Genomic DNA, 15,135 nt, shown 5'->3' on the forward strand with positions numbered 1-15,135 from the left:
TTTTAAGTGTCATCGTTGGGATTTGGATCCAGATCTTTCTTCCTGACTCCAAGTCCAGTGCTTTGTCCACTGTCCTACAGTGTCATCAAAAATACCTAAAAATGTTATAAGTTTTGGCCTTTAAAGGAGTATTTCTCATATCTAAGAAATTAATTTAGATGAGACATTTCAGTTCCAAATGATACCAGCTAAAGCATCTCTGTAAATGTCGTCCAGTAATGCATCAGTCAGATTGGAAGACTTTTATTTTTTCTGAATTAGAATGGTCAAGAAGGTACTGCTAGAGAATGCTACCCCTTTCTTCCGATCTCAGATTTTTTTTGAAAACAGTTGATCATTAGAATAAAGTGATAGCTCTAATTCAGAAAACTACCCAGATTTAATACACCGTACCTACAAATTTAAGACTATTTCTTATACATGTCTCCATTTTAAAAACTCAAGTAAATAGTCTTTAAAGAGCCTTAAACATTCCTATATTTGGAGATTACAGTATAGTCACGTGCACTCTTGCCTGTTTTTCTTTTATCTGGAGGATGAAGGTAATCTAGTAATCCTTGAATACAAACCAGTCTTAATAATAATGTTTTTAGGTATTTTTTATTGATATTGGTATCTTAATATATTATCTTTATTTGTACAAGCTTTGCCGCAGGAAATCTGCAGAGAATTGTCCAAAGGTAAAATGCATTGTTGATGTAATTTATAAGTAGACCTTGTTAATTTTCATGATTTCTTTTATAGCATTTATTGTGCTGTGTATTACTATTTGTTTTAAACAATGTAAGCTTTATGTATAGATGGAATAAGTAGTTTCCTCATTTGTAAAATTTGAGGGGTACAACCAACCCATGGGTTCAAAAATAACTCCCTCACCTAGTTTTCACTCTGATTCTTCCATTTCATTAATACTTTAACTTTTCTTAAAATGTAAACACATTCATCCATTTTCATTCACTGGTAGCTTAGATTCTGCAGTCATTTCAAAGTACTGAGGAAGTTGAGTGTGGGGTTTGAAAGGCCTAGAGTTGCTCCATGAAAACAAAAAGTTGGAAATGCTTGCTAGCCAGGGGGCAGCATGAGGCCAATGGATTCCTGGTTTAAGGAGAGGGATTGCCAGAAGGGAACAGGGAACCCAAAGCTAAACGTCATGGTTTTGTTTAGGGCAGGTATTAGTTAGCAGCATGTATACAATTTTTGACATGATTTATTTAAAAACTTATTTATACCTGATGTCCATTCAAGTGTGAATTTTTGTTGAAGGAATTAGATTGATTCTGTATCATTTCGTAATTGATTCCATTCTTTAGTTGATCCTATTCTGTATTACTGCCCCATTTTGTAAGCAACATTTCCTTGTCTCTGCCTATGAGCTAAGTTTAGAAGTTCACTTTTCCTGGTAGTCACTGTTGTATTTTTGCCTCAAGGAAATTTGTTATCTTGATGCAGGGGGATACTAGGGAGTCTGGTCCACTATCTCTACCCTTGTGGGTGGACTCAAACAATGAACATTTCTTAGTCACAGGAGTTCAGTTTTCCCCCTGCCTTAACTTGTTATCCCTTATACCTTCAGCTTCTGGGAAAATAACAAGATATCTGGTATAATCTTTAAATCCTGAAGCTAGCTCTAAGAGATACATTATCCCAGAACTGTCCTTGTGCCATTAATAATGGAAAGCCTTATCTCCCTAACAAACTTTTCTAGGCACCAGGGAGTCTGCTAACTCAGGTCTACTAACAACGTCTGCAATATGGAGAAGGGTCCTATAAATCGGTCAAGCAGTCCTCTGTGAAGAGATAGGTGGTTACCAGCCCCACATGGGTGCTAGCCTGCTCTTCTTAATGTAACCAGTCATGTTGGCCTCACCCTCATGAGGCTGTCTATCCTGGAACCAATTGCATTGTCTTCCCCACATACCCAACTCTGTGCTTCCCAGAACTATATTAAGGCTTTGAGCCCTATCTCGTGGGTCTTTGATCATTGAAAGAGGCCATTGACCCAATTTTGGTTATTGCTCGCCTAATAAATTGATCATGCGCAGCATAGTCTCTCAGTTTACCTTAATTTTCAAGCATAGCACTGTAGGTACCAAATAAATTACTGAGTTCTTCCCTTTGGACAAGAATGTGCTTTTTGTTTTCATTATTGCTGTTTATTGATAAAAGCTAAAAACCCATGACAGTAGTTTCAAATAACTAATCCATAATAGTATAGATTGTGAACTCTCTTCCATAGGCTAATGATTGGATTTGGACCAACTCATCTCCTTTTGTGCTTTTCCTGCATTCAGAATGTTTCTTATGTATATATTCTATTATTATTTGTATCTGGAAAAATGTATTGAAATATTTAAATTTCTAGGAAGATTTTACCAGAGAATGGTATAAAAGGTATAAATGGAAAAGGTATGAAAAAATCAGCCATGCTCTGAACTAATTATTTTTTTCTCTCTCTCTCTTGTCAGACCAACCTAAAAAACACACGTGCACAATTCCACGTCCTTTTTCTTTTCTTTGTGTCTACTATGTTCTTCATTAGCATCCTGTCACTTTTCTGCTACCACCTCTGGCTAGTTGGAAAAAATAGAACAACAATAGGTCAGTTGATTAAAATAAAACCACTCATTGCCTAGGTAAATGTCTGTTATGAATTGTGTGATGAAGAGATGTCATAATAGAATAAAACAATCAGTATAATTTTCAAATATTTGCTTTATGCAGAACTATGAACCAGCGAAAATATGAACTACTAGATGATGGAATTAGAATAATGCATACTAAGTCAAAGGCAAATATGTGTAATTAATGTTAGAGTTAATTTTCTCTGAAACAGGTTAAGAAAACAAAACTCACTTCAAGATTTTTTTGTAAAAGGTTAAAAATGATTTTTTTTTTCATTAAAATTTGGAAACTCAACCTAGAAATAACACTTAACAACATTTTTTAATTGGGCATTTTCTAATCACTTGTCTTGAATGGTATATTCTCTAATTTGAGAAAATTGAAGAAAGGTAGACTATTTCAAGATCTCTACTCTCAGAAGGTATTTCCATTAAAGAAGTGGGGGATGAGGAGAAGGACAGGAAAAAGAAATGTTGACCAGGTGAAGCTCTTTGGAAAATGTTTTTGTATGGTGTTAACAGGTTGGTATCTGATGTTAGCAATTGGTTGGTCTTTATTGTGAATTTTTAGAATGATCCTTATACTTCCTGCCTCACCAGGTAACTAGGAGGAGTGCTTTGTAAACTTTTAAAAAGTCTTTAAATATTAATTGCTACCATTAATATTAGTATCACTCTTAGTCCAGTTAACTATCTGTGCAAATTTTCATGGCCCATGAGCCTAGGACCTCAGAAAAAAGTTTTACATAATTGAGAATTTTAATAAGATCTGAAAATACAAATCATAGCAGAGGTATGCATGAAAAGTACTTTGTAAGCTTACTTTGGTCAGTCTAGGATCTCGTCATCATGGTCACTCCCTCCAGTGGTGTAGATGACAACTCATTCATGCCTCTTCATCCCTTTTTGACTCTCCTCTATGTTTCTCTATAAATCCTCCACAGATATTATCTGTGTAAATGTATAGGCTATATAACCCATGCCTGTATCTCTACAGTATTATAGAAATATGAGCTACTCTACTGTGTCTGCTTGCACAGATAACTGTTATCTGTTGTGATAGACAAGCCTAAAACACATTTTTTATTTTAAAAAAATTCCCCATATCTATTTATATTTTTTAATCTATTCTTTTCTAAATAGAGATCTTTTTCCAACAAGATACTTGGTCTAAAATGTTTCTCTTAGGCCATGGTATGGGATGTAACAGAGGAAAATGTTTTCTTGTCCACCTCTTCACAGACAAACAATATGTTGCTCAGTTTCTTGGTTTTATTTTTTTACAGAGGCATTCCGTGCACCTGTATTTCTAAATGGACCTGACAAAAATGGTTTCTCTCTTGGCTGGAGTAAAAATTGGAGACAGGTGTTTGGAGATGAAAAAAAATATTGGTTATTTCCCATCTTTACAACGTAAGTTACTCAGCTTGACCTCTGGTCATGGAAATGGTGGACTGTCTTTTTTGCTGAAGCATTATGACAAATGGGCCTTTTGTCATAGAATGGGAGAAGGGAAGTAAATATGTTTCCTGCATTTAAAAACTTAATACGCATCACTTTTCTATTATCTGTTGCTTTGTATTCAATAAGCCATTGCTAAAATAGAATACCAAGAATTCTAATCTTGAAGGTAACTGAAATATCAGATAGTATTGGAAGTTGTACTTAGGCAGTATAGTGTAATGGCAATAGCACTAGAAACCCTGAATTTAAATCCTAGCTCTAATGCTTACTGGCTCTGTGACTTTAGACAGGTCACTTAATTTTTATGAGCTTTACTTTTCCTCATCTGTTAAGTGGGGACAATAATATTTGTACTTTTATAAACCTCACAATGCTGTCTATATAAAGATGAATTACTACATATTTCATCTTAAAGTTCTCATAAAGTTGAAAAATGTTTATTAAATTCCTTATTATCCAACATGTTCAAGGAGTGAGGTAGTCTGCTTAATCAAATAATCTAGTTAATAGAAAATTGCTATATATCACACATGAATTAAATTTTTATAGATAATTAAAATACAATGAAGTACATTTGTTATGAAAATTATGCAGAACATGTTTTTTTAATTAAGAACACTCCAGAATCTTGTAGTTCCTCGTGATCATCATTATAAATAATCAGTTAAGGGGGCAGGTAGGTGGCACAGTGGATAGAGCACTGGCCCTGGATTCAGGAGGACCTGAGTTCAAATCTGGCCTCAGACACACAACATTTTAGTAGCTGTGTGACCCTGGGCAAGTCACTTAACCCCCCATTGCCCAACCAAAAAAAAAATATCAGTTAAGTAGTTTCTGTATTATCGTGATCATATAGAATTCGGATTAAGCTAAATCTGTATGACAATTTTTTGTAGTGGGTAGAGAGCTAGACCTGGAATCAAGAAGAGGAGTTCAAATCTGGCCTCAAACTATTGCCTGTGTGACCCTGGGCAAGTCACTGTCTGCCTCAGTTTCCTCATCTGTAAAATGGGAACAATAGTAGCGCCTACCTCCCAGGGTTTTTGTGAGGATAAAATGCGATGGTATTTGTAAAGCACTTTGCAGACCTTTAAGTGCTATATAAATACTAGCTACTAATACTGCTGTCCTGTAATCAGTGCTTCCCTGAAACTTAATAAAAGTCTCTCGGTCAATGAAATAGAATTAAGAATTAGGTAGGCAATGTTGTGGAAGGCCAGGTGGCACAGTGGATAGAGTGCCAGGCCTGGAGTCGGGAAGATCTCAGTTCACATCTGGCCTCAGACACTCACTAGCTGTGTAACCCTGGGCAAATCACTGAACTCTGTTTGCCTGATTTCCTCATCTGTAAAATAAGCTGGAGAAGGAAGTACAAACCACTCCATTATCTTTGCCAAGAAAACCTCAAATAGAGTCACAAAGAGTCAGACATTATTGAAGAGAGACAAAAGCAGCAGGCAATGATGTAGATTTTATCTATAACTTCAAATATATGATTTCTTCCAAAATGGCCCCAAAGTCATGTAAAGGCCTAATCACTTGAATACTTAATCTCTCAGGTAGTGAACTGACTTGATATGTTCTCAATTTCCATTCCAGTCACCATTGTGATCCTCGCTAAACTTGAAACAAAAAAGGACACAGCTCAGTGTCCTTCAAATAAGTGAATAATAAACATATATACATATGTATATTTGTAGTATTATATACAAATAATATTCCCTAAAATATAGAACATATTAACATATATGAAATCAATAATCCTCCAAACTGTTTGGTACTTATTAAAAATTAGGAAAGGGTAAGATTGGAACAGGTTAGATAAAACATACAATCATATATATCATTCAGTGTTCAAAAATCCAGCAAACCCAAAGATTACTGTAGGAATGACTCTGTTAGACAAGGAGTGTTGGGAAAATTGTAAGACAGTTTGGTAGGAATTAAGTCTAGAGTAGCATCTTACACTGTAACACAATAACCACCAACTTGACAAATGGTGCTAAATATAAAAGGTTACATTGTAGGCAGAATGGGAAGGAGGTATATCCTTCATATCTGTAGTTAGGAAGAGGAATTTTTAACTAAGCAGGGAAGAGAGGAGAACACAAAAGATACAACAATTATACTTTTGATCATGTGAAATTAAAAATGTTTTATACAACAAAATCAGGGCGGCTAGGATAAAAAAAGCTGTAAATTGAGGGAAAATACTTATAAAATATCTGAAAAGATCAAAGTTAATATTACCCTGAGTTTCTACTGTATTGATTCTACAGTGCAATTGATTTTATGCTATATTATTTTTTATAATTGAGTCTACATCTGCCTAAAGCCACCTTGCCATGTCCTTGAGTTGAGCTCAGGAATTTAGCTTTTCCTCTGAACTAATTTAAAGGCATGATTTAAAAAAAAAACAAAAACCCATTATCTACCATACCTTATCTTTAAAGGCCTACAGACTGGTCTGGTGTATTTCTACAAGGTATATTGTCCATCCTTGCCTTTGTAAATTAAGGATGGTTTTATCTCTCTAACAGATTGTCCTAGGAGCCTGGGAGTCTGCTATCCCTGGTCCACTAACAGTATCCTTCAGTATCCTTCAAATCTATCAAGCATTCCTTAATGACAGAGAAGGATGGTTACTACTATAATGTGGATGTTAGCCCACTTTTCTTGATGTAGCCAATCATGTTGTCCTTACCCATGATGCGGCCAGTCTATATAACCAATTGCATTGCTCCTCCCCCCACACACACATACACTTAACTCTGTTCTTTGTTCTCTTGTACTTCTCAAAACTATATGAAGACTAGTAAGCCCTACCTCATAGTCTTTGGTCATTGAGAGAGGTCATGAACACAATTTATTGGTTACTGCTAGATTAACTAATAAATTGATCATGCTCGACCATTGTCTTTTAGTTTATCTTGATTTTCAAACATAATATTTCTCTAATAAAAGTCTGATATAAGAAACAAGAAATTGCTACTAGTGTATAAAACCAAATGCTATTATTCAACATTACATGGTGATCAAAGAGTATGAACAGTTTTTCAAAGAAATTCAAATGATCAACAACCATTTAAAAAAATGAACTATATAAAAAAATGGCCAAAATCATTCGTAATAAGAGAAATTAAAATCACATATTATTCTGATTTGATCTGCACAATAATCTTGTGAGATAATTGCTTTTATTATTCTCGTTTTAAACTTGCCATGTGTCATACAGTGTCTTAGGCAAGATTTAAACTTAGGTCTTCCTGCCTTGAAAGAAGCCACTGCACCTTTTAAAAAAAAGATTTTATTAACATCTTTTTTTTAATTTTACTATGATTTTTCCCTGTATTCCTTCCACTCCCCCTCTCAGAGAGACTTCCCATATAGCAAATAATATTTTTGAAAGAGAAAAGAAAGGAAAGAAATCAACGTAACTGACCACTAAATTAAGAAAGTCCAAAAATATGTGCAGTGTACCATGCTCATAGACGTCTTACCTGAGTAAATGGATAGGATGATGGGTCTTTACATGTCTGTTCTTTGGTGCCATGCTTCTTTTTAATTTTTTAACATGGATTTTTTATTTTTTATTTTTTTGTGGTTCATTGTTTTCTTGGCCCTGCTTACTTTATACTGCATCACTTCATGTAGGTCTTTTCTTGCTTCTCTGTATTCATCATATTTGTCAATTCTTATGGCACAGTAATATTCTATTACATTCATATACCACAGTTTGTTTAACCATTCCCCAACTGATGGGCATTTGCTTTGTTTTCAATTCTTTCTTGGAATAAAAAACTCTGCTTTAATTATTTTGGTGTAATAGGGACTCACCTCCTTGGGATATAGGCCTAGTTATGGAATCTCTTGAGTCAAAAAGTATGGACAATATAGTTATTTACATAATTCCAAATTGCTTTCTAAAATTATTGTACTGATTTATGAATCACCAGCAATTGCGCTTCACTAACAATATGTACATATCTTCCTATCAACCCAACATTGACTATTCCCATCTTTTCTCATCTTTACCAGTTTGTAATATGTGAGATAAGACCTCAGAGTTGTTTCAATTTTCATTTCTCTCCTTGCTAGTGATTTGGAGCATTCTTTCAAACGATTGTAAATAGTTTGCAATTCTTTTGAAAACTGTTTGCTCATGTCCTTTGATCACCTATCTGTTGAGGAATGACTTTTGGTTGTATGTGTTACTCTCCTTTTATTATTTATCTCAAAAGCAAGCAACAAACCTGATTGCTTTAATTTAACCTGTCTAGTAAAATTTAATTACTAATATTTTTAATCATGCAGTTTGGGTGATGGTGTTAATTTCCCAACTCGCCTCATGATGGAAACAGAACAAGTTACTGGCACAAACCACCATGAACACACCAGGAGGTGAGTGAGCCTTCTATCTTTTTTGTACATGTAAATAATGGGTTGTCTTTCACCTGTAGTACATTCAGTTCTGTAAATTAAGATGGTAGCAACATACATATGTGAAAAGTCAGCTGACTGGCATAGTTGAGGAAAGAGTTCTAGTTGACTTAAATTTTCCTGTTAACTGTGTTTCACCATTTATGTACAGAATGTACAGCCTTGCACAGATGGTCAAGAATGGCTCAAGAACTCTTTCAGGTATTCATGATTGTACTAGTTAATCTTTTGTTTATGTAGAAATATATAGCATTTTAGTAAGCTCAGATCCTATGTCTTTTAAACAAACCACCCACAATAGTTTCAGCATTCTCCATAAAAATACAAAGTTTAACCAAACCTAATAAATCAAAGGAGACAGCATGGTATAGTGGATAAAGGAATCCGGAAGGCCTGATTGAATCATACCTCTGATTCTTGACACATCCTGAGGTAGGTCATGTCACCTCTTAGTATCCTGATCAGCTCCCTAAGATTATAAGCTATAGAGCAAGTGCCAGCCTGTTCTTGTAGAAGGCATTTCCTCACAGGGTGTTCCTTATACCAATGAAATCACAAGTCCAGTCCAAATAATAATACTCCAGTGAACCTTATTCATTTGGAATTCCCTCAAATGATGGAAGATTTGCCCAAGTCTGCTATCCTCTGCAACTCTTTTCCATTTCTTCCTGTAAGTTGGCACAGATCTACTTCCTGCTGACATTGTGAAGGTACAAGTGGAGTACTCTGGCTGTCCACCTGTCACCCCATCCCTCTGGGTCCACAACCAACCCGTCTTCTCTTTCTATCAGACCTTTCTTTGATGATGTCTTTTCTTGCTATCCTGGAAGTTCCTCATTAGTTATATATGGGAGCTTGCATGTAGGTGAGTAGTTGTGGATATTTTCATGGTCATCTTTTTATAATATTAATAAGGTCCAAGTTTTTTCCAAGCCTGTAGTATCTTCTCTTTCAGGTACTTTGTTTATCAGTCACCCGGTGCCCTCACAATTGTGTCTCTTCAGCAGGGATATACTCCACATACACTTGGTCCCCTACAACTGTTTTTCCCACCTTTGTTCTATTTGGAGCCATTTCTACCTCCATGTAAACACATTTGGCACTGTGACCTTAGGGTCCAAGTGTGGTGGTCCCACTTGTCTTGATGGTAAACATAGTTTATTAGACTGGATACTTTTAGAATATAAGTGGCTTGAACATGACAACTGTTTCTTTTATTTGCTTCCCCAGTACTTAGCACAATTCCTCACACATATTAAGGGTTTAATAAATGTTTGACTGATAATCATCTATACGTCTATTTTGCATTTTTCTTCTCTTTTTGTCCTCCCATTTTCATGCTTAAATACCCTGGGATGACTTTACTTAGTTGGGTCTCTGTGCAAGCTTTCTTTAAAATAGTCTTTACCTTCTCCTTCTTCATAAGGCAATATAGCTCATAATTGCCCATCATCCTTTTTTTCTTTTTTTTCCTGAAGATTTTTCAAAACGAGTTTCTATTCTAAACTAGTGTTGACTTGGTCCACCATCTCTCTTTGCTTCACAAATAGGGCAAATGTTTGCTGACTAAAGAACTCTGTGGGTCCTTGTGGTAGACCATTTGCAGCCATTAAGATTCTGTGTAAAATTATTATAATCTCTGTCAGCAATGTTTCTGATGTCCATTTCCCATTTCTCAGAACTGATTACTTGCTTAAGTAGTTGAGGATTGAGTTGCTTTGATTGTGTGCCTTATCTCCTTTTTATTATTAATCATTCTTCTTGCTTTTTACCAATTTTGATCTTTGCCTTGTAAGTTGGTAGTTGGAATTTTCACAGACAGCTAATCAAAGAATAACTCCCATATCAATAACTCATTGTTTCATGTCTGTTAAAATATCTGTTTCTTTTTTTTTTTTTTTGCTGTTTTATTTGTGCCTGGCACCTGTCAGTTCTTTTCTCAAAGACTGCCCATTATATGAACACATTAGGCATCTGTGTAATCTGTTAAGTATTTGGCCTCGCTCATTCACTTTTCATGAGCCACACTTATGGTCCTCAGCTTTTCTCACCTTGGCTTTGAAGTCACCAAGGGTGAGTATTTGCTGTTAGAATTTAGAGGGTTTTACCAAGTCATTCATAGAATTTTTCTGCCTCTTCATCTTAAGCAAAAGATATTGGTGCATAAAATGTAATTACTTTCTGAACAGTCTTTTTTTTTTTTGCAAGTTATACTTAACATCAGTACTATAATATGAGATGGCCAGCTGTCCCTTATGATATCATTTCTCGTACATCCTCTGGATATATGGTATAATCAACTGCTCTCTCTGCCTCTCCTAGGAGAATCTGTGGCCCATCCTTCCATTTAGCTACAGCTTCCTCTGGATTCTTTGAGAGCAAGAATGTCAAGGTTGATTTGATTTAGCTTCTCCAGCAATATCTACTCATGAGTCCCTGCTCACGGATCTCATGTTCTGAGGACCAACCATTACATTCAAGTTTGTAGAATACAATCTAACCAGTATGATTTTAGCACCTTTTTCCACCACTCAGCTACATCACTGCAAGCAAAGGGGGCCGTGAAGGACTGAGGACTAGTTTTTTCTTGGTTCATGTTGTTGCACTTCAGTGTGGTACAGTGGGAGAGACTGCTGGATTTGTAGTCAGAAGACCTGAGTTCAAATTCTGGCTTTACCATTTACTGCCCATGTGGCCTTAGACAAGTCACCTAACTTCTCTGGTCCTCAGTTCCTCATCTGTGCAGTGAGAGGGCAGGATGGCATGACTCTTAAGGCCCTACTAGCTCTAAATGTATGAGCCTGTCATCCTGTGTTTTGACGTGGCCAAAAAGCTCATCACTGAGTTGCCGACTTTCTGGTGGGGAGCCTTCATTGTACTCAACTAGACTGAGTCTAGGAACACAGACTTGGTCTGTTACCAAGGCCATGGTCAAAGATTTTTGTGCATGGTAGAACCTACCTCAATTTACATTGAAATGATCTAGCCTTTGAAATTAATGGCAGTGCCAAGACTCGAACCTGGATAGTCTGACTCGGTATCCAGCATCTGTTTCTCCTACACCACCTCATTAAGTAACTTGCCCAAGGTCATCCAGCCAGTAAGTGCTAGAGCTAGAACTCAGATCCAAGTTTTCTAACTCCCAGGTTCAGTATTCTATGTTGGAGCCTCTGTTCCTTTAAACCATGGGCAAAATTTTATTTAAATGTAGTTCAGATAATGGATGACCTTGTATGATAGGGTCTTCCATCTGTACCACTAGTGACTCAAAAGGCACACAACATCAATAGTCCCCACAACATAACATCTTATTTGTGCTACAAGTAGGGTGTAGTTGCTAACCCTAACCACAGTGTATAGGGTTCTCTCATATTTCACCTAAGCACAGGAGACACTCTACCTACTTCTCTCTGGGTTTGGCTTATTCTCTTTAACTTCCTCTCACAGTTGCAGTTCTGAATTCTCAGAGTTAGGTCACCACCACACAGTTACATTCAAACTCTCCTGTTGAGGGGAAATTCATTTCTTCTACTTTGAGGCCCCTTTTCAATGTGTTTTTTTAACTACACAACCACAGAAATGTATCCACATAGTGTCTGATATTTACACAGTCATCCATTCACAATAATGAAAACAATAAATAAAACCATTTACTTAATAATGTAAAAGAAATACTAATATTGTAGATACTAATATGTCAAGTCAGCAGGCATTTTAAGTACTTAATATGTACCAAATATTGTGCTAAGCACTGGGAATACAAATTTAGCAAAGGAAAGACTATCTCTGCCCTCTAGAAGCTCAATTTCTAATGAGGGAAGACTATACATAAAAAGGAACTGAAAAAGGAGACCATGGAGAGGAGAGGGTGGAGGAAAGTACCTGTGTAGGGACATGGTGGCAGAGTCTTGAGACTAAAGGATAATTGGTCTGGGCCCCTCCTCAAAATGAAGGTTCCAGGAGGAATGCACCAATAGTAGAATGGGGCCATAGGAGCAGAAAGAAGGAGGACACAGAAGTGGAGGGAGGAGTTAGCTGAATCATGACTACTGCATGCTGGAGAGTGAACGACTAATATGTTAAAGCAAATGTATAAATAATATATATCACAGTGTTCTTAATAAACTCACATCATACTCTTCCACCAATGTACTTGATAAGTATGATGGAGAGTTGGCATCCCTTATAAGAATCTGTCCTGGAAGCATATGAGGGAAGAAAACTCTTGTCCTTAAGGTAAGTCATCACTCTGGAATTCAGGCGTCAGTGTTAACTGGTCCATTCGGGAGCATCTGCACCACAGGAAATTGCTTCTCTGCTCACTGCTTGACTGCTTTGACTCTTACCACTCATTAGCAGGCAACTCCTCTATTCTCTGCTCAGTCATAGCCTTCACAAGCTTTTTCAATTAATCATCACACTTGAAAGAGTTTAGAAGGTGTTAGCTCTTGGTTGTTCATGGCAGTTCTCTTTAAGCCAGAGTACCATAAGCTTATAATGCCTAGCCCAACCTAGCTAGGTATTAGAAGAGACAATAACCAGAGTACTCTCCTCTGCTAAATATCTTTTTTCAAAACTGTGCAAAAGTATCTCCATCTACTTCTGGCCATTTCAGGTGTTCTACTACTCAAATACTCATTAATCTGGGATCTCATCTATATAGTTGTTCCCTCTAATAATACAAACAGGACCTATCCCTACCTGCCTGACCTGTCAGTCAGTCAGTCAGTCAACAATCATTTATTTAGTGCTTACTATGTGCCTAGCACTGAGCTAAACACTGAGGATACAAAATACAAGCAAAAAGAAAATACCTGCCCTCAAGGAGCTTGCATTCTAACGGGGAAGACCATACATTAAAGGAGCTGAAGAAAGGATGGGTAGGATACCTGGCCTGGGGGCATGATAGAAGAATCCAGGGTATAGAGCTGGTAAGAAATAAAGAAATTGTCCTCTTTAACTGGAGATTCTAGGAGGAGCTGTCCAATCAGAGAGAGGAGGTATGAGTTCTAGGGCTTAAGTGATCTTCGAAAATGAAGAGCTTCTGGGACATGATGGAGAAGTCCAGATTACAGTGTTATCAGAAATAAAGAGGTCATTATGTAACACAAGTCCATGTTCTTTTAGAAGACAGACCCAGTGGTTGCACCCAGCATGCAGGAGACCTTGCTCACTTTCTCGTTACATTTTGAAGGTGACATGGGGGCATATCAGCTGTCCATCAGTTGTTGTCCTCTACGCCGACATTACAGCTCATTTTCTTTTTTAATTATACATTTATCATCTCTTCCTTGATTTTTATTTTGTAGTTTCTTACTTGTTATATGTTCAGTCTGTTGACACCTATTAACCTTTTAGTGACAATCATTTTTAATTCTTTGGAGAGTGTAGAATTCCATGATTTACATCCAAATAACAGTGCTGGCAGAATATTGGTATTAAAAAGATGAGCCTCTTGGGAGAGTGAGTGTGGGGTCTTTAAACAAGCTTTGCAATTTCCCTGTGGTAACACAAGAAGCTCTCTTCTCCCCGTTTAATTCTAGGCCCAGTTCATTATCTATTTACACCACATATCCAAAGCATCTGCATTCATACAAACAAGCTCTACAAGTCCATCTAACTGCATATCATAATCTGGACAATCCAAGGAGAAGGCATCCTTCAGCCATTTGGTTTTCATGTTTACGTGGTTAGACTAAATTCTTTTGAGTGGTTATGGCTGTTGTCCAAGAGATCAAAAGAAGCCATAGAAAAATCACGGTGCTGACCAGATCCACTACAAATTTATGCTACATGACTTCAGCTGGGTCTTCACTGCTGCAAGGCAATCTTTTACACTTCTCTAACTGAATCACTATTCCACTCACCATAGCAGCTCTTCCAAGCCTTTTCATCCTTCTTCAGACCTCCCATCTTCTCAACTCTGAACCTTGCCTCATATTTTAGAGAAAAAACTGAAACTGTTCACCAAGAGCTCCCTCTTTTGCCCTCTCCTCATCTCATATCACTCAGGTGCGTTCTGCCGCCATCTCTTTCAGCCCTGTCTCACATGATGAGGCTGCCCCTCCCTGCTATGTTACATAATGAGTTCATGAATCAAAACCAGAAGGTAGGCTAGTCGGAAAGTTTACATTTGCAGTCTATTTTAGTGACTCACCCCCACCCCCTACTTTCATCAAGTGTCTACCCGTTAGATTGTAAGCTCTTTGAGGGCAGGGACTGTCTCTTGCTTCTTTTTGTAACTCTAGCACTTAGCCCAGTGTCTGGTACATAGTTGATGCTTAATAAATGTTTATTGGCTACTTTGTTATCCCAGAGTTGGATAAGGGAAGTAATACAAGAGGGGAAAGGACACGATGATGGTAGAATCAGGTCTTCACAGTTCCCAGTTCTAGACCAATATTCTCAATTGCTACCAAATTTATGAAGTACCGTTGATTAATCTTAAATAATTAAATACATTATTTGTTGTTCTTTTCAGTTCTGGATCAACTCAAAACTTTCCTGTTGGGCCACTTAGTGAATCAAAAAATTTCTTGTTGGCCACTGGATCAGATCAAGATGTCAGATCAGGTAATACATATTTATTATATTCTGTTCTTTTTTTTTT

At 36.8% G+C, this 15,135-nt stretch overlaps 1 protein-coding gene across 1 annotated transcript in view; it reads left to right on the forward strand.

Moving 5' to 3' along the window:
• The window catches only part of ZDHHC20 (zDHHC palmitoyltransferase 20), an 88,839-nt gene that overhangs the window by 67,725 nt on the left and 5,979 nt on the right, over positions 1 to 15,135 (forward strand). The window contains exons 8-11 of the mRNA XM_020968778.2: positions 2,466 to 2,598; positions 3,908 to 4,034; positions 8,400 to 8,486; positions 15,007 to 15,098. Of these exons, the coding sequence (XP_020824437.1) occupies positions 2,466 to 2,598; positions 3,908 to 4,034; positions 8,400 to 8,486; positions 15,007 to 15,098 (439 nt within the window). The remainder of the gene's footprint in view (positions 1 to 2,465; positions 2,599 to 3,907; positions 4,035 to 8,399; positions 8,487 to 15,006; positions 15,099 to 15,135) is intronic.

The sequence above is a fragment of the Phascolarctos cinereus genome, unplaced genomic scaffold (genome assembly GCF_003287225.1).
Source record: "Phascolarctos cinereus isolate Bilbo 61053 unplaced genomic scaffold, phaCin_HiC Scaffold_726;HRSCAF=1367, whole genome shotgun sequence".
NCBI classification, from domain to species: domain Eukaryota; kingdom Metazoa; phylum Chordata; class Mammalia; order Diprotodontia; family Phascolarctidae; genus Phascolarctos; species Phascolarctos cinereus.